Source organism: Zeus faber (genome assembly GCF_960531495.2).
Source record: "Zeus faber genome assembly, chromosome: 21".
Lineage (NCBI taxonomy): Eukaryota > Metazoa > Chordata > Actinopteri > Zeiformes > Zeidae > Zeus > Zeus faber.
The window spans coordinates 9677994-9698584 of NC_137208.1; the positions used below are offsets into that span (position 1 = coordinate 9677994).

Here is a 20591-nt window from a genome sequence, read left to right on the forward strand (position 1 = left end):
GTATTTAAATGTGAATGTGGGAGGGTGGCAGGGCTGCCCTCGCTGTCAGAGAAAGGAGCATAATTACTATTGCATCAGCAATTAACATACGTAATGACTCGCCGCGCCAGTGCCGAAAACAAACGTCCTCCATAGGCTGGATCTGACGTCTTCACGGAAGAGGGGTCGGAATAGCGGACCCTTCTGATTTTGTCATATTGTCAGATGGATGGGAATTAACATGGTGCCCATCCAGATCATAGTTTTTATTTTTTGATTTTTTTTTTTTTGTTCGATTTTTGATTTTTTTTTTAATGCTTTGGTCTTTGTCGGTTCCGAGCGTGTCTTTTATTATTTTTGGCAGAGATGCGGTCTGATCCTGGCAGGGTTCCTCCAGCACCTCGGTGAAGGTGCGGGGGGAAAATGATAAAACATTTATTACTGGATAGAGGGGAGGTAATATGCATAATTTATGCTGTTTTTAGCACAATCATTAGCGATATATTTTATTTTTTCTTTACCCCCCATTTTTTGTTTATTTATTTATTTTCCCTTTGTTATTTATCTGCTTTTCATATCTAATGCCGGCAAAATTAATACCTTACATTTATTTGCCTTTGTTAATATATATATATATATATATATATATATATATATATATATATTTCTTGGGTCTCTGAAGTCGGAGGTGCAGGGTCCAATTTAATTGTGGCCCATTGAGAGCACCAGTGAATGTTTTTAAAATGTCACCAAAATAAATGAATATATGAGGTTTGATTAAAGAAGAGATAAAAATATATTCAGGGGCAATAAATGACATATGAGCTTGGTTCCCCTATGGAAGCCCAGGAGGCACATTTTATTTTGCCATATCGCGGGGACAAACCCATTACGGTGTTCATCATCAGCAGCCTGCACCGTGTGATTTGCGCCCCCCCCCCCCCCCCCGCCTCATTTTAATTTTGCATGATTAGCTTTGCGTCATTAGGCAACTTCATTCAGACGCGGCGCGCGCTAAAACCGTGGCAGCTTCAAGACGGCAAATATTTCAGTCGCGCCCGTGTCTTTTTCCTTTCTCTTTCTTTTCTTTTCTTTTTTTTTTTGTTCCCCCTCTCTTTCTGTGCAGCTTTTTTCTTCTTTGTCGCAGGGAAGAGTGTGCGAGAAATTAATAATCGACTTGCGTGTCTGTGAGAGCGTATAATTATTCTGTGCTTCCTGGGGGGGTGAAATTATTTATATATATATATATATATATATATATATATATATATATATATATATATATGTTTGTTTTAATTTGAAACCATGAAAGTTTTTTCTTTAAAACAACAGAAATTCACCCCCCGAAAAAAACGATCATAGCAATACAAAGACATGAAAATAAATAAAGCGGTTGCCAGACGCTTTAATTTGTGGCTAAATTCATCGGGCCTGTTTAGATTACGCCCCTCCCTCCCTCCCTCCCTCCCTCCCTCCCTTCCCCTTTCCTTCTCCTCCTCCTCCCCCCCGTTCTCCCTTTTTCCCTCTTTCAAAAGGCATGGGGACGTGCATCTCTTTGTATTGCTTCATTTACACAATGAATGCATAATTGCTCTTCCTGCAAACCCCCCCCCTCCTCCAGCCCACCCCCACCCCCCCCTCTCTCTCTCTCTCTCTCTCTCTCTCCGTCTCTCTCTCTCTCTCTCTCTCTCTCTGCCTTTACACCCCCTTCCCTCCTCTGTCCTCCCCCTCTTCTATAAATGCTTTAATTTGCAGAGAGGGACCGAGGGCTTTATAATGGAAGCGTAAAGAAAGAAAGGGAAAAAAAAAAATAAAAATAGGAACCGGGGGTAAAAAAAAAAAATAAGGGGGTGTATGGGGTGGTGTTATGGAGGTGGCGGTGGGGTGGGGGGGGTGGGGGGGTTGCTGTTGGATGTTTGGGGGGGTAGGACGGTAACGAGAAGAGCCCTAACCGGTGCCTCTTAATCACTTCTAGGTTTTAAATCATGATGATGCGGGAGTCGGCCTCAGAGACAATAAGCAACAGTTCAATGAGTCAAAATGGAATGAGCGCCCTAAGCAGCAGCCAATTAGAGGCTGGCTGCAGAGATGGCAGATCAAGCGCTGGTGACACGAGCAGCGAAGTAAGCACAGTCGAGCTGCTGCATCTGCAACAACAGCAGGTAAGTTGTGTCTCTCCTCCCCCGTCTGCTCTCTCCCTCTCTCTCTCTCTCTCTCTCTCCCTCGCTCTCGCTCTCGCTCTCCTTCTCCGTCTCTCCGTCGCTCCTCTGCAGCTCTGGGGCTCTTCTGAGCAGGAGGAACTGGATAAATGCAATTGTGTTTTCTGCCTTTTTTTTTTTCTCGGTTGTTTTTTTTTCATTTTAAATTTTTTAAGCTAAGTCTGTGTTGTGTGTGAGGGTGATGTTGTTGTTGTTGTTATTATTGCTATTTTTGTTTTTCTTATTTCACTTGGGATTGTTTGGTTTTGCGGCTGTTCAGCCAGTAGTTATTTGGAAGTGTGTTTTAGGAACTATGTCTGAGTTTAGGTTGGCCTTGCTGTGTTTTTGTGCTGGTTTTTTTATTTATTTTTTTATTGCCGTTTGTACATGTGTGTGCGTAGAGCACGTTGCAGCTCAGGCCATGTGAGTGTGAGAGGGAGGGAGAGAGAGAGAGAGAGACGGGGCGAGAGAGACCGGACGAGAGAGTGCACGTGTGGGAGCTCCATACAGAGCCGACTGGAAGTGCCTTCGTGTGTCTGTGTGTGTGTGTGTGTGTGTGTGTGTGTGTGGGTGTGGCTGGGTGTGCGTGCGTTTCCGTGTGTGTGGAAGCAGAACAAATTGTATGAGAAAGTGTGTATGCGTGTGTGTGTAACGGCAAAAAAGATTGTATTGGAAAGTGTGTGTTCCTATCTGTGAATGAGCCATAGTGTCATGGCACCTGTGTATCCACCAGAGGGCCTCCTAACTCGGCGATAGTTCAGCACCAGCCTCCATAACACACGCACGCACACACACACACACACACACACACACACCGACACACACTCACGCACACTTATGCTCCCTTACATGTGCACGCAGCTACGGGGCAGAATCTTTGACCGGGACACTCTTAAAAGGTTGTATTTGCATGTCCGTCTCCATTTTTATTTATTTCCTAGCTTTCGACCAGGATGTGTAGTTTATTTATGTTGTTGCTTTGACTCCATTGATGAAGTTGAACTGAGCGTCATTTCAAAATATTCAAACTGCAGTGTTCTGTTTCTTTTACTCTGACTTTTTAGCCATTTCAGAAAATAATCAAAAATCCCTCACCACACACACACACACACACACACACACACACACACACACACACACACACACAAACAACACACACACACACACACATATATAGTATACTGTGTTGTTGCTGCTAAACACGGTCAATGAAAGTTTTGGGGGTGGGGGGGTTTGAATGGCTCGTGGCTCGGCACTGAGGCTCGGGGGGGGGCGCTGAGGCTCGGGGGGGGGCGCTGAGGCTCGGGGGTGGCGCTGAAGGGGTGGAGGGGGCAGGAGTTGTGAAAGTCAGGCGCCAGAGGAGGAGAGGAGTCAAGTGTCTGTCGTGTCTTTTCACGGTGAATGATGGCTTTGACAGTTTGCCAAAAGAGCAGCGGGAGGGGGGTGGGTGAGGGTGGGTGGGGGTCGCGGGGTAGTGGAGGGGTGGTGGTGAGGACGGGGGGGGACGACAATGCCCTGGGTTTGTAATGATGCGTGCCGACCTCTGATGGGGGAGTTGTGTGTGTGTGTGTGTGTGTGTGTGTGTGTGTGTGTGTGGACCTACAAAGGCAGCTGAAGCCCTGTGGTCAGTGTGGTTCAGGCAAACCCGATGTTTGTTTGTGACTGTGTGTGTGTGTGTGTGTGTGTGTGTGTGTGTGTGTGTGTGTGTGTGTTAGGGCGCAGGGCGGGTGGGGGTGGTATTAAGTTCAGTGTAGCAGAATGTCCTTTAAGGCCCCTTAGATCCCCCCCCCCCCCCCCAAAAAAAAATATCAACTCTCTCTCCCTAGATCCTCTTTACACGCAAACGCACACACACACACGCACCTTGTGTCCCGACCACGACCCCCCCGATGCTCCAGGTGGTGGCTACAACCACGGTCCCGTGGCTTCACCCCCCCATTCATCACCACTTCTCTCCTCGAGACACACAAACCACACACACATACACCACACACACACACACACACACCCACACACACACACGGCAATACACCTGATTGGGGTCAACTCCTCCACTCTCACTCATCACTCTTTTATGTTTGAAGGCGTTGCCTGGAGTGCTGCTGCTGGAGAGAGGGTGGGCTGGATGGAGAGAGAGATAGCGCTGGAGAGAGAGAGAGAGAGAGAGAGCGCGAGAGAGAGGGAGAGACGGAGAGATGGTCGTGCAGCTATCTGGTGTCGTGCTGTAGTTTAATGCACTGAATCACTCCGGCGCACACCGTCACCGGGTGTCTCTCGAGGAGAAGCGAGGGAGCTGATCTGTCGTGTTTGATATCAACCGTGTTGGCATTTTTGTGAAATGTGGTGTATAGTTTTCTGTCGTTAAAATGGAACAACAGCAAATAATTCAGGTTTATTTCCATTGCCCTTGATCGCTTGTGAAGCCTCACAGGGACCACGTTTTACACAGAAAACAGGATGGAAAGATTATGAGAATTACAAAATGTGAGAATAACATGGTTTGATCAGATGTAAACATTTGAAAACGAATATTCAATTGAATGTTAGGGTACAAAAATAAGAGTTCACAATGTTGATATAACATAACAAAAAACAGGAAATGGGGAGAGAGAGAGAGAGAGAGATTTGGGTACATATATATACATCAGAACCCAAGACATAAAAAAAAACCGTTAATGTAACGTTAAGAGGGCGGCGTTGGAAGCCTTTTAGAGGAGCGTGCGTGCGCTCGGCACCGTGCACCTTGTAAAGAGGCCGGTCCCACCCTCCACCTCCTCCACGTGCACAGACAGACACATTGAAATGAGCGGTCCGGTTAACAGGTCTCCGGGGGCTTTTTTAAAACCGAGGCCCTGCGCTGTTAACTTCACACACACTTCCTGTGGCTCGCTCACGCTCGTCTTCCTCCCAGGGCTCGGGTCTGGAGGAGGCAGAGGGAGGGAATTTTTTTTTGGTTTCTTTTTTTTTTTTTTTATCATTTTATTTTTTTTGATTTTTGATTTTCTTTTTTTTTTCGATTTCACCTTTTTTTTAGTGCGTGGCCGCTTTTTTTTTTTTTTTCTTTCTTTTTCATCTCGGGTAGGTGTTAATTTCAGCGGGGTCAGGTCTATGTGTGTGTGAGAGACTATAAAATGTAGTGCAGAATTTCACACACACACACACACATACACACACACACACACACACACGTTCCATGTACACATACCTTCCAGTCTGCTTTGCATATAACATTTTTGAGAATCGAGAATATTCCTGCCCGCTCCACTCACAGGCCACTTTGAAGGAGGGCTGTTGGGTGTAATTTTCCACCCATATTTGGAATGACATTGAGTGGTCCGGTGGGTATAGCAGCTCCAGTCTCTCATCACGCTGCTGGGGGGATGATTAATAATAAGCAGTGATGAATTCTCCACCGTCCCTGTGGGTTCTGCCATTACCTAGCAGCTCCAAAATACCACCTGCAGCTATAATTAGAAAAGCAGCATCTTAAGGTCTCGCTGCCTTAGATTTTTTTTTTTTTTTTTTTGGTCCATTGGCTTGAAGGACAACCGATCAAAAAACCAAGTTGCACAGCAGCAAGTTGAGAATTGCCTACATTTTCACGTCTCTTTTTTTGTTTTGTTTTTTGCATTTTTTTTTTCCTCTATCAATGGGATTTGAAGTCTGAATTTTTGTCAATTTCATTAAGATTGCACATTTGATGTTTCATTTTAAGAGAAATTAGGGGGAAAGAATACAATTTCAGCAGCTATTTATACATCAGATATGTTATATATATATATATATATATATACATATATAATTTTTTTTTTAATTCCTGCAACAATGCGTTAATTAGATTTTTTTATTTTTTTCCCCCTAATCAGCCAGATTGTTGTGTACAGCCTGCGCGCCGCACACTCCGAGACGTGTGCATGTATCTGAATAATAACTGTCGTGTCACAATTGAATTTCCAGCCCCTAATTTCTGTCAGGGTCTCGTCGCCTTATTCCCAAGGTTGTCTTAATGGGCCTAATTTGATTAGAGATCACAGATTAGATACCCAGTGTATCTGATTGCAATTTGCCAGCCCAGAGATATGTATCGCACACAAATGATGGATGTTACGCTGCCCTAATTACTATGCAGTATCATCGCCATAAAAGCTCTCTCTCATCTTTAAAAAAAAAAAAAAAAAAAAAGACGACAAAGTTGTAGTGGGTTTGTATCGCCAATCAATCCTTCATGAACTGTGGCCGGTGCGGCGTTTTATGACGGTTACACCAGGAGCGTGTCTACATGGAGCCTATGCATTGATCTCTGAATCCATAACATAATGTCCCATAATGGGCCTGTTAGTTGATTACGGTGGCCTTTGGGCTCCGACGCTGTCAGGGTTATCAGTGGGATGGATGAGCCCATGTTTAAATAGCTCAGTGCATCTCTGCAGCCACTGACTGCTGGAGGGGGGCACTTCGTTTTCTAGTTGCAAAGGGTTTATTTCCTTCAACTTTTTTTTTTTTTAATTATTATAATTTCAGATAACAGATAACAAGATTCAAATCAGTGCTGGACGGTATCGTTATAATTAGGCTTGATTCAATCGGCAATCGGCGTTCCATGGAGTCGATTTTGCGATCGTGTACATACATTTTTATACCGTTTCCGTCGCTATGTCGCAAATCAGCGGCAGAACTGCTTCACGGCAATATTTTGCACCGGTGTGCTTTACGTTATCTGCACTTTGGAGCGAGTGTGAACAAACATGGAGGGAAGTTGCTCAATGGATGAATCGTGACAACATTTGCCCGTCCGCTACCGGCGGGGCGACAAAATAAGGTGAGGCGAACTTTGCCAACAAGTGGGGTTTTGATATAAGTCCTTATTTTGCCCCTCCTGTGAATGCGCGATTGCACGATTGAAATTCTGCACAATAGCCCAAGCCTAGTTAAAATATGGATATCGCGATAGAAGGCGAGATACCGTCCGGGATTTTGGTCGGTTTGGTCGTGATATCGTCACGTGATCAAATGTTGTGTTTAAGGCTTGAAGGCAATTTCTCGAACATCCTGGATTGTTCGAGCCTGTTTGCTCATAATATCCTGCTCGTGTTTCTCACACATTTCTTGTGTGTAAATATCTTATGAAAGTGCCAGAAGTCGTTCCAAAAATATTGTCAAATAAACCGATATTGAGCTATTCATTGTAAAACATTGTGATATTTTATTTTGTCAATTTTGTCAATATCGCCCCCCGTGGTGGAACTCGTTAAGGAGATTTATATTTTCTTTATTTTATTTTTCGTAGCGCATGATACAGCAAAATGCAGATTACCTCAGCCCGTATGGAAATGACTGCAACATTTTGACTTAAATTACAATAAGTGTGCCAAGGTGCCATCTCACTGCCGGGCTGCCCTTATCGTGACACCAGAGCCAGGCACCGGTCCAACATGAGAGTGACAGCAATTAACCTGCCCGCCTCGCTGTGTCGCTGCAGGAAATTGGAGGGATGAGAAAGCTGACAGGGAGGGGTGGGTGATTTTTTTATTTTTTTTGAGGGGGGGGGGGAGTTGCCAATAGACAAAATGACTGTGGGTGTGTTATGTGTGTGCGCGTGTGCGTGCGTGCGCATTGTTGCCCTCTAAACACCGCTCAGCTTGTTGTTTAGTGCGAGTAAATACTCTTTATCTCTGACACACTGTAATGACACAAAATGTTCCATCACCTAGCAAACAACCCCCCGAGCCCCTCTCTCTCTCTCTCTCTCTCTCTCTCTCTCTCTCTCTCTCTCTCTCTCTCCCCCTCGCTCTCCCTCTCTGTCTCGCATCATGTAATATATTTCCCGGGCATGTGTTTGTGTGGTTCGTATGTCTGAGTGCATGTCTGCGTTGTGTGTGTGTGTGTGTGTGTGTGTGTGTGTGTGTGTGTGTGTGTGTGTGTGTGTGTGTGTGTGTGTGTGTGTGTGTGTGTGTGTGTGTGTGTGTGTGTGTGTGTGTGTGTTTCCTCAGCCACCCGTGCACGACTGTGCGTGCGCGCGCGGACCGCCGGGACTCATAATTACTGTCAGTGCGCAGGCTGCAGAGCCGGGTAGAACGGCGCAACAACAGCCTGCCGAGGCCTCTGTTTGTCTCTGCCTCCGTGTTTTGAGCGCGGCCCACGGGGAAAACACTGCAGCATCAGAAAGCCACTGTGATGCCGCCGTAGCTGCGAGGACTGCAGCACCCATCCCAGCGTCGGGAGAAGGCACACACTACGCACACCACGCACACACACACACACACACACACACACACACACACACACACGCAGAGGCGCGCATGCATGTACACACACCTCAGATGCAAATCAGGCCTTTGCCCTTGAGCATAATTTAAAGGCCTAATCACCCAGGCTGCGTCCCCTTTGGACGGAATGAGGGAAGGAGGGGAGAATGGAGGGTCTTTCTCCCATTTGTGCCCCTCGCACAAAGAAGCTCATTAGTTTTATCTCGCGGGCTGGAGATTGCCCTCCTCAGCCGGGTAAATAAGACACTGGTGCGTCACTCACCTCTCAGGACGCGGAGGGAAGCGGAAAAAAATAAAAAATAAATAAATAAATATAAAAAAAACATGAAGGATTTCCTAAAGAGGGGCTATTGTTGTTCGTCGGGCATCGGAGAGGAGATAAGGGCGCGCTGCGGAGGGTACAGATATGTGACAAGAACACAATGTTTATCTCTCTCTCTCTCTCTCCCTCTCCCTCCATCTGTCGCCATTTTCTTTTCTTTTTTTTTTTTTTTTTGAGCTAGAAACAGCCCTTCCACGCTGAAGTTATTTATGGCCGACGCCGTCCCTTTTTCTCATCCCCACCTTGTTGCTATCTGGCAGGCGGACGGTCCCCGCAGGACCGGACATACGGGCCCCGTGACATATAGGCCCCCGGTGCTCCCAGCAGAGATGACACTAAAGATATAGGGGTGTGAATGACAGCGTGGCCACTGTTTGCTCCTTTCCCCAGACAAAACACACAATATTATTCTATTATCTGTCTTCTCCCTCTCTCCTCACCCCCTCTCTCCCCCTCTCTCTCATTTTTTTTTTTTTTTTTTTTTTTTTTTGTCCTCCATCTCTTTCTTCGGGCTCGCCGAAACCGGGAGCCGTCTGTCTCGCGTTCTTAAGACACATTACATGCGGCCTCATGGAATTTACAGTGGCGCTCCCCCCGCCAACTCCATCTCCGCCGCGCGTCCCCCCCGAGAGCCGGTGAAATGTCAAGCTGCAAGGTTTGTAGAGGCGGGGGGGGGTGACAAAAGGAGAGCGACAGAGACAGAGAGAGAGAGAGAGAGAGAGAGAGAGAGAGAGAGAGAGAGAGAGAGAGCTGGAGGTGAAGAGAGGAGGAGGAGCAAAGAAGAAGGGAGGGAGGGAGTGAAATCTGGTGGAAACAAACACTTATGGGTATTTTATGCTCGAGCAGCCCAGAGCTTCGGCGGAGGCAGAGCGGCGTTCAGGTCGAGGAACAGCACAGGTGTGTGTGTGTGTGTGTGTGTGTGTGTGTGTGTGTGTGTGTGTGTGTGTGTGTGTGTGTGTGTGTGTGTGTGTGTGTGTGTGTGTGTGTGTGTGTATCCAGCATGTCATATCACTGCCTTCACGGATGCCACCCAGTTCACATTTTTTGACAAGCTATTTTTCTTCCTTTTATAAGCAAAAAAAAAATAAAATAAAAAGCCGAAAAGTTGAACCAATGTCAAAAAATAAATAGTCCCAGCGACGGTCAATAAAACTGTGATATCCTCTGGATTGTGTGGGGTGTGGATGAGCACACAGAGTGCGGTGCGGCTGACACCGAGGGTTGACACCGATCAATCCAGATTAGCAGCCCCTTTTTATTTGGGCAGCCTCCATCTTTTATTTTTATTTTATTTTCTTTATCATGTTTTTCTTTTCCACTGGAGCCAGGGCTTTAGCGGCAGTGATAAGTGAGCTGAGCTGGGGTTAACCTGCACAGTGTAAATAAGAGGCAGGCATCCAGCCACACACACACACACACACACACACACACATACACGCACTGTAGCCTATCGGTCTGCAGCGTGCAGCTTATCCAGCGCAGGTCGGGATCAATGGCCACTTCACAACTCATTTCCTTTTACGCCTCCCTAACTGCCCAGCTCCAGCTCTGGGAAATAAATGGCACTGGATCTATAGCTCTGCGCTCACGCAAGCACAAACACATACACAAACCCTCTCACACACACACACACACACACGCGAGCGCACACACACGCTGAGAGACTCCCCTTTGGCTCGATACCCGCCGCAACAATTTATTTGTGAACTGTCTGGGTGCTGAATGGTGTCTCGTCTCTGCACAGCCCGGCGATCGGAAAAAAGGGCGTTCTGTCATTGTTTGTTGCCACTCCGCTGTCATCGCCCTTAAAGCGGAGTGGGAGTCGTTAATACCGCCGGGCGGAGCCGCGTGCCTTTATGTGGAGTGCCTCAGATGCAAAGTTCACTGGAAGACGGAACGAGAAAATACACCGTGTGTGTGTGTGTGTGTGTGTGTGTGTGTGTGTGTGTGTGTGTGTGTGTGTGTGTGTGTGTGTGTGTGTGTGTGTGTGTGTGTGTGTGTGTGTGTGTGTGTGTGTGTGTGTTTGAAGAAGTACCCACACTTTTTACTGAAATAAAAGTGAAAGTACCACATTGACATTTCTGAAAGTCAAAGTACATAAGTACTTTCTCTTAAATGTACTTCGAGTATAAAGAGTAAAAGCACTTGTCATATCAATCCCCCCGGTATAACAGTCTATGACACTGTATAAAGTGCTACCGTGTTTGTTTTCTTTTGTTTTTTTTTTTATCTGCAGAGGAGTACCCATGCAGCTCCTGATTATAATTTACAATAAAATAGTATACATTGTTTTTCCCTCGTAAAAAGGAAAGGGGTTCTCCCCTATGGTACATCCTATAGGATATACTTTTGATGCATACACATATACTCCATATCCAGATTTTTTTTTTTTTTTTTTTTACTTAAATGTATTAGAGTAGGTATTTTCTTTGAAATGCAGTGGAATAAAAGTCAAAAGCCTCTGAGAAACAGAATACACCGAGGTAGGCCTACTTGAAAAATGTACTTCAGTACAGTAACAAAGTACTTGTAGTTTGGTACTTTCCACCACTTGTTTGTGTGTGTGTGTGTGTGTGTGTGTGTGTGTGTGTGTGTGTGTGTGGTAATGCACTTCATTTTTTCCACATACGGTTGAGAAGGGAAGAAGGAAAAAAAGAAAAACATGAAAAAACCCAAGTGGCTTACCGTCGTTTGATAGGCCGCGACACCGCTATCCATTTAACAGAGCTTAAAAATCCTACATATGCAGATGCCGAGGCATCTTAAGCTGACAACCAAGAGGCAGGATTTGCTGGAAGGCAGCTTTGGAGCGTTGTGAATTTAACAAGCATGTCTCGCATTACAGTTTGCCTCCGCTTTAGCCATGAATAGTAACAAATCAGACTCTGAAACGCCTGCCCGATTTGTTGTGTATACCCACCAACACACACACACACACGCGCACGCACACACACACACACGCACACACAGCCCAAACCAATATTAAAATGACTCCAAATCTGGTTAAGATGAAGCAGCAGCGGCGTCCCCGATACGGCGTCTGCCCTCTCCCGAAAAGCTTCCTAAGAACCTCAGCTTAACAGGTTCCAGGTAGCCGGGGCCGCCCCGACGCTCACTTTTAGAAGCAGTTGCCAACTTGGCAACCGTGCGGCGGCTGTCGGGTTGCCAAGACCGACAAAATGGTTGCCGGAATTCCGTGTGATGGTGGAAGTTTATTATCATATGGAGGTATACCTTTATTTTATTTTATTTTATTTTATTTTATTTTATTTTTACACGAAAAGCGGTAACAACGGGGCAACAACGGTTGAAAACGGATTGGATCCGTCGCCGGATTCAGTGTAAAGGCGGCTTTAGCGTCTGGCCCCGGTGGCGTTCGTTTCAATTTATTATTTTTTTCCCTTCTCTTTACACTTGTTAACACTCTCCGCCGCTCCGCTCGCCTTCATCCCTGACCCCGTTTTTTATATATATTTTTTAACTACACAAACGTCCCGATCCCTCTCTCCGCCGGGCTGTTTGCGGCGTCGCCTCCAAAAACACCGTATGCATATGTAGCAGTGGGGTCGGCGGAGCTTTACTGTACTCCTCTCCGCGGCTTTTCACACAAATGCGGCGAAGTAAGCCGGGGTCGCGGGGGGATAGGCGGACGGACTGACTGACGTGTCACTCAGCGCGGGCTTTAGGAGCGAAGCCGCCTGCTTTCTTAGAGCGAGGGCCCCCGGGTTTCGCTCCCCCTGCTGTCAAGGTGCACTGACGGCTTTATCACCGACGGGGAGGCTCCAGTCCCGATGCAACGTCAGCCATATCGCTCTCGGACCGGAGACTGTGTGGGTGGGGGTGGACGTCGGCAAATATTAAATAGTAAATAAAATGGTAAATAAAGGGGGCACTTGAAATTTTTTACTTAAAAGTTTAGGAGCGAGAGAGAGAGAGACAGAGAGAGAGAGAGAGAGAGAGAAATCTGGTGGAAACAAGAGAGACTGAGAGATTCAGTCTGCCAGAACAGAAGTCCCACACAGAGTAGTACAGGGCCTCCCCTCCACCTCCAGGTTCTCTCTCTCTCTGCCCATTTCTCTGTATCTCTATTCATTTGGCTGTCTCCCTCTCCATCCATTCTTCCGCTCGGGTGGCGTATCTCCCAAGCCCCCCACCCGTTCTTCCGGCCGGGACGTAGTGTCAGTCTTCATCAGGGCCCCGCCCTCTGCTTATTTACCCGCACTGCCAGACTTAACTTGTGCGAATTGATCAGTGATAGCACTGGAAAGCTGCTTGTTCCGCGCTGATAAAAAAAAAAAAAAAAAAAAAAGCGCCGTCCGCCAGCCCTGGCAGAACGAGCCTTTGTGGGCTTCAAGCCCGACTAGACACTAAGCTGATATTGGTTTCACGCCTCAGTCCGTCGGCGGCGCGCCCCCCCCCCCCCCTCCGACGGAAGCCCGGAGGGTTTGATTTGTTTCTGCATATGCATTCATCAGAAGTTTACATGATAAATATACATTAGCCCCGGGGGGGGGGCGCGGCCATGCGTGTTATTGTTCCGGCGATACCGCCCTCCGCGCGTTCTCCCCTCCACCTGTTTGGACTCCATCATCCAGCGAGCTTGCCGACGTGTCGTCGTTTGCACAAAACTTAGAGGGCGGGCTTGTTCGCCCGCCGTCGTTTCTCTCTCTCTCTCTCTCTCTCTCTCCGTGGCGAGAGGAGACGCGTCGTCGGGGGTATTTATTTATTTATTTATTTATTTATTTAGTTATTTATTGGTTTGTTTTTTAATTGCGAGAGCGGAAAAGGGAGATTTTCCTCCACCGTCACTGGAAGCTGTTGGGTTTTCTCTCCCTCCGTCCGGGTTATCCACACTGGCTCTGCCTCCGTGTCATAATTCCCACACCAATATTTGACGTCCCTGCGGTATGTGTAATCCCTCCCGCCCGCCGCCGCCACCCGCCACCCGCCACCCCTCCCTGCTGCACCCCTTTCTGGTTTAAGGCCTAAATGATGTCATTTATCTTTCGTATAGGTTTCAACGAGAGGGTTTTATTTTTTTTAATAACCAGTGTAATTGTGCTGCCCTTGTATAAACTGTTATGGGGGGGGGGGAGTGATCACGCTTTTGGCACATTCATCAAAGCCCGAGAAGGAAGGGGTGGGGTGGGTTGGGGATGCGGAAAGGGGCGCAGCTTTCTCACATGGCCACACTAAGTGAGCGACAGAGTGATAAATTTTCTTGTTAGGAGAAATTACATCCGCTAACTTGAGCTACTTCAGCATGAAATTGAAAAAGAAGCATTTCTTGGGAATTTCCATTCTTGATTCAAAGAGAGATGTAGATTAGCCCTTTTGGAAAGAGGAGGCGGGCGGGGGACGGCACTAAAGAAGTATGACTTTGTTAGAGGCGGTTCGCTCTGAGAAGCGTGTTATCGGATGCCGCCAGGAAGAACAAAAAAAAAAAAAAAGAGGCTTTGTTTATGGAATAAGGCTCAGTCAGCCAGGTAGAATAAAGGCACAGGAAAGCGAAAAAAAACAAAAAAACTCGCAAAAAAAAACAAAACTCGCTTCTCTCACGTTGTGTATTCGCCTGCGCCCGGGGAAAATAGTGGGGGGGGGGATGCGCACGGCGGGACGGTCGCGGAGCGGCGCGGTTCAGGTGCGGCGGCGCACGGCTCGCTGCCTCTCTACATCTTTATCAATGGAGCTCGGCTCGCCCCCGCTCCCTATACCCACGTTAACCGTAATCACTCCGAGTCAGTGATAGCCCTGTGTTGCTCGATCGCATCTTCGACATCCTCCCTCTCTCTCTCTCTCTCTCTCTCTCTCTCTCACTTATCTGTGTGTGTGTGTGTGTGTGTGTGTGTGTGTGTGTGTGTGTGTGTGTGTGTGTGTGTGTGTGTGTGTGTGTGTGTGTGTGTGTGTGTGTGTGTGTGTGTGTGTGTGTGTGTGTGTGGGAGGGGGGGGGATGCTGATTGATAGACGCTGGGTGTCAGAGTGGAAGGCAGATAACTATATCTTCTACAGCTCACTTAAAGGTCAAACACACACCGGCATAATTGGAATATTCACAAGACATCCACTGAGATAGAGCACGGGATGGAGGAGGAGCAGGAGGAGGGGGTGGGGGTGGGGGCGGGGGGGGGGTGAGAGGAGGCGCAGATCTGAGGAGAGGGCAGAGCAGGCATGGAGATAGGGCGGAGGGCGGATGGAACTGAGAATCCGTGGCCCCTCCGGAGGGTAGGTGTAGCCTTGTTAACCAGGGGGGTGATCTTCGGCAGGAGCGCGCGGCGCAATCATCGCCCCGTGTTTGTGCGGCGGCCGCGGGCCCTGCGCCGTACGGGCCCCTAGCGCAAGGCGGCCATGTACACGGGCACGGCGGTGGCGGCCAAGGTCGGTGCGTGGGCGTCACCCGACGGGGTCTAAGTCAAGGTCATACCGCGCACCGTTTGATACTAGAACTCTAAAGGGCGTACCGCAAAGAAATAACTGCATGAGGCTTTGTTTCGTAACGGCCGGCCCATATGGGAAAAAAAAAAACAAATATCCAACCCGGTTAAGAAGGGACGAAAGCCGCCGTTTTTTGATGAATACCTCAATATCGGTTTATTTCACGACATTTGGTCGATGACTTTTGGTGCTTTCTTGGGATGTTCACACGGAATGAATAGTGAAACAATCATTAGTCATGTGGATGATATGACCATTGATTGGAACGGCTGGAATTGTGTGCGGAAAACTGCGAGGAAGCCTGAAGACGACATTTAACTATATCATGAGATAGTGCCTTAGTGCCCCGTCCCCCCTTGTGCTCCAGGGTGGGCCGTGCGGCACTTAAGGAGGAGTGACTCCCAGCTAAGGTCAGAGTGCTTTCTCATCGACCCCGCGAGAGGCTGAGACTCAACCTGAGCCCTTCAGCACTAGACAGAGCAGACACTCACACTATTGACCTGCGACTGACACACACACACACACACACACACACACACACATCCGTGAAGTCATTCACACACACACATGCAATTGTAGACACACACACACACACACACACACACACACACACACACACACACACACACACACACACACACACACACACTTTACACTGGCACGACCAAATTACAAATGCACTCTGTATGCATGCACGCAGAGGAGGACGCTTATGGACACGCTGTCGTGACTAACGCCTAACCACCAACTCCCAACCCTTAGATTTGTAGTAAATACGTCAAAATATTGCGGTATCCGATTCCATCAATATTTCCCATTGTTTCGTTAAGCTATTTGAGCTGTAGTCTGCCGTGGTCGTCAATCAAGTCGCTGAAATCCATGGATGTGGCTCCACTGTTTGGTCAGTCATAGTGCATTAGTGTCATACGTATATGGATGAGGGCCTGTAGCACGCTTTTTGAATGGATTCCTCGGCGTGGCCGGGAAGATTACAATCATATTTTTATGTACATATATCATGTAATTGACAAAGGTGCTGTGCACTCTGTAGTCACTCTCAATTTCCGGAAGGTTTCACCCTCAATACTTATATGGGGGTCTTATAATGTCAACTCTATCATGCTCAATATTCTTCTTGTTTACCCTAATGATTGAGTGTGTCTTTGTGTGTTTGTGTGTGTGTGTGTGTGTGTGTGTGTCACTGTTTCTGTTTGTGTGTGCGTGTGTGTGTGTGTGTGTGTGCCGGTGTCACGCGTGTATTCCTTGTCTTTGTTTGTGCTCCGTGTGGATGTGAGCCTGCGTGTGAGTGTGCATACATCACCGCGGCAAGCGACTATTGGTATTGGCATTCTGCAGCAGCACGTCTGGCCCGCAGGCTGGTTGGAGGGGTTTTCACCCCTCTCGACGCTCTCCGGCGCCTCGGTCAGATCGCGCGTCGCCTCCGGCCGTGTTCTTTTGAGTGGCGTCCTCTTAATGAGGCCCTGTCAACAAAGACAGATGTGAGATCCACGGGAGGGGCGGGGGGGGGGGGGGGGGCACATAAAAAACAACTCTATTTGCCCACACGCCCTTCGCGTACGCGCGGAAAAATGACGGTTCTGAACCGGTTCGTTCAAAAAGGCTGAACCGTCACGGGTGAAGGACGGCTTAATTTAGCTGGCGGTGCTCCGTGTTCCTGATGAGATGCTTATGGATATAAAAAAAAATATATATATATAGGTTATTGGGGGAGTTGGTGGCAACTAGATAATCAATTTCCTTCAATAGTAAGTTAACTATATACTAAGGCGGTTAACCAAAACCAAAACCATCTGAGCAAATCCAAAGAAAGGGTTTATGTGGAACCAAAAAAAATTTATATATTTTTTTCCCTATGGCTTCCCTCCAAAGAACCATTAGAAACTTGAGTTTTCCACGTGAAGTCATCCTATGACCGTTCAAAGAAATGGATTTGATGTATTTACACTTTGAGGATTAGAGCGGAGGGCCCGAAGCCTGGCCGCGGGACGGTCCCCGGCGGCCTCGGACCTCCCCGCCAACCCATTCATAAATCACCGGGCTGTCGGCGTGCAGTCGCAGTTATTGCAGGAATGCCGTTATTCCCTTTGATTACGGCGCTGGATTCTCCGGCCTCCCGTGGCAGAGCCCCGCCATTTGACTGTTTTTGTGTTTTTCGAGCGGGCCCAGAGCCCGCCCCAAATGGACTGTGACTCCGTCTGAACGCAACATTTCAGAGGAGGTATCCGTCCAACTGTGCGGCCTCCCTCTCGCCCCTGGAACTGTGAAAAGGAGATGGATCATAATCGCTGGAAGAGGAAATTGGGCGGTGCGAAAGTGCGCTGGGGTTTTGCCAGGGCGAGGGGGGCTGTTGTGGCGGTGGAGGGTAACGGTAGCAGGTCATCCAACATCTTTACCGCTCGGGGAATTTACTCAAACACGCACATTTCTCTTTTGTCCTCCCTACGTTTGAACCGACCACACGTACAAACACACACACACACACACACACACACACACACGCTTGCCTATTCTGTCACCCCCCCCCCCGCCTCGTTTTCTCTCGCTCTCTCTCTCTCTCGGCTGTGGCGGTGCTCAGTTCTTCAGCAGTAAAGGACTTCCCGAACAGCAGCAGATAAAGCACAGTGCTCAATGGGCCTCCGCTGTCACCTTATCTAAACCCTGTGATATAGGGTGTTTGAGAGCTGAGGCTTTACTAAAGCCACCAGGAGGGAGAGGGAGGGAGAGAGAGAGGGAGGGAGAGAGAGAGGGAGAGAGAGAGAGAGAGAGAGAGAGAGAGAGAGAAGTGTATGTTTGTAAGAGTGTGTGTAGGTGTCTCTGTGTGTGTGTGTGTGTGTGTGTGTGTGTGTGCCTGCGTGCGTGCGCGGTTTGATGTAGTGGCGGCTCTCGAAATCGACTTGGACTGAAAAGAAAGATCAGCGTGATGCATTAGGAGGATGTCAGAGGTCCGGGGAGGAGAGGGAGCGGCGAGGAGACGGCGCTTGTGTGAGAGTAACAGAACGGAAGCCATTTTGGAAGGCGTAGACGAGCAGGGTCGTAAGCAGCGAGGGGTTGGGAACTCGTGAGCAATTAAAAAAACCGCCACCGTATTAATGGCTCCAGACTTGCCCTTTGAATACATTTTAAGATCAGCAATTAACCGTAGTTGTGTTCATTTCAGGACCACCTCCAGGCCTTGAAGTACCAATAACTAATATATATGTAACAGCCATGTGACTGGACAGAAGGAGTGTGTGTTTAGAAAATATAAAAACCTGAGAGAATGTCTGGAAATTACCGAGTGAAGTAATTCCTATTATCTTTATTTTATTTACTTTTTTATATATGAATGCTTTTTTGTAAGCGGATACCGATCATTTGAAGGTTTTATTTTTCTCAGGTTTACACCTGTAGGCGCAGTCCCAACAGTGAAAACTTGAAACTTGAAACTTGAAACTCAGTTCACCGGGCCCCGAACACCTTGAAAGCCCGGCCCCCGAACGGCCCTGGTGCAGACACGTTTATTGTCCGACTTTTCAAACGGAACAGGGGGAGGCCAATAAGCGATATTTTCATTGCTGCCGGTCGGTCTTGTTTTTTCGGGGGCCGAGCCCCCCGGTATCGGGTTGTGTGCCAAAGTTCAGTGCTCAGATCACTGGCTAGCGACACTATTATCCTTTCTGGGCGAGGGGCGGTGTGTTCCCATATATTTTCGCAGAACCTCCGCGGCGATAGCAGTGGGAGGCAGGAAGTGAGCGAATGTTTTCCGGTCGCGGTGAACAATCGCGGCACCGAGTGTTATTGTTGGAGCGGCCTCGTGATCCGCGCGCGCGCACACAGACGCGCACGCACACACACACACAAAGACATACACACTTTATCTTTGAGATGGACAAAACATGTTTATTCTCTTTAGCAGGGGAAAAATCAGTGTGCGGAGTCGCACATTAAAGCCTGGTAACCCCCGCCCCCCGCCACCCGCCCCTTCATTGTACGTCACCCCCCCCCACCTTCCCCTCCCGCCCCGCCTCCCCCTGCCGCCTCGACGGGGGTCTCGCTGTCTTCCTGGGGTAAGGAGCAAGCAAATTCATCTCCTCAATCCTCCTGAGAGGGTGGAGCTATGCAGCTCTGTTTACTGTGGCAGAAAGTTAATATAAATTTTCATCAGTGTGGGAAGTTTACACATATGATTCTATTTGTCCTTCATTATTAGCACCTGAGTCTGGGGCCGGGTCGGCGTAATTGTCTACAGACACAGGCCAAATAGATGCAAGGGAAAGGCAAATAAGCACACCCCAAAATAATTTGATGCTTGTGTGTTGCGAACCCCGCACCCGGGGAATTCTTAATCTCGAGAATCAATAAACAAAGGTGGGAGGGGGGTGGAAAATAACACAAGTGGAAGAAATGAATAATGTTATATGAGTAATGGATATGAGCACGGGGGTGAGGGAGGACAGACGGGAGAGAAGGAAGGCGCTCCGGCATTTTCAGTCGGGCATTTTTTCCCCCGCTCAATTCTTTAATTTTATTTAATTGATTTGTTCGCTCACAAATGTATTTTTTATTTGAATTATGTATATTTGGGTTCAATTTTTTTGGTTTGTTTTGGGATATGTTGTTCTCGTGACTTTTATGCCGATGAAGCACTTTGAAGGAGAGTGGGGCCGGGAAAGAGAGAGATGCTGTAGAGAATAAGACTGGATGCTGGAGGTTGCATTGAATTTAAATTCCTTTGAGGGGTGTGGCCAGAGGTGGTATGACCTAAACAAAAACATATGTTTTAATAATAAAGGGCACATGGTACCTCATAAATCCAATTTTATTGAAATCAAGAACAAGGGTGTTGATCAACGGGCGTCTCACGATACGATCGCGATACTTTGGTCCCGATACTACGATAATATCATGGTTCATTATGTTTTGCAATACCCCACGCATTGCGATACGATACTGTGAAATATTTTGTTTTTTTATTCATTTCTTTCTCACCCGACTGCCGTAAAAAAGTTTGAAATGCATCTTTTTCTCCTCCGTTTGGGTCTTAAACGCTGATGTCATGACGTAAACCAGCGCATGCGTCAGAGCGGTCAGCAGGCGGACGTCGCATCCCATTCCTGTTATGTTGACATCCAACGACGCCATTGTTAAAATACGGAAGAGACGAGCTCGACGGTGTTTTCCCTCGTTCCGCCCGTTTTCCACCAGTGGTGTTGTGAGTATTAAAAAAGAAACAAAAAAAAATGTTTTTTTCCAACGGTAGAAGATTTTAATTGACATGTCAACAAACAAACAGTTTGTTGACGTGTCAATTAACCGGCGCTGGTAATGGAAAAATGACTCTCTCTACGCAGCTGTAACGGCTGCTCACGTACATAGACGAAGCGGGCGGCAAGG

At 47.7% G+C, this 20591-nt stretch overlaps 1 protein-coding gene across 5 annotated transcripts in view; it reads left to right on the forward strand.

Moving 5' to 3' along the window:
* Positions 1 to 1967: 1967 nt before the first annotated feature.
* Positions 1968 to 20591, forward strand: part of foxp2 (forkhead box P2) — a gene marked incomplete at its 5' end in the record, with an annotated part of 81062 nt that continues 62438 nt past the window's right edge. For all 5 annotated transcript variants that reach the window (XM_080021987.1, XM_080021986.1, XM_080021989.1 and 2 more), the window contains one exon: positions 1968 to 2141. In XM_080021987.1, coding sequence (XP_079878113.1) covers positions 1968 to 2141 — 174 coding nt within the window. The remainder of the gene's footprint in view (positions 2142 to 20591) is intronic.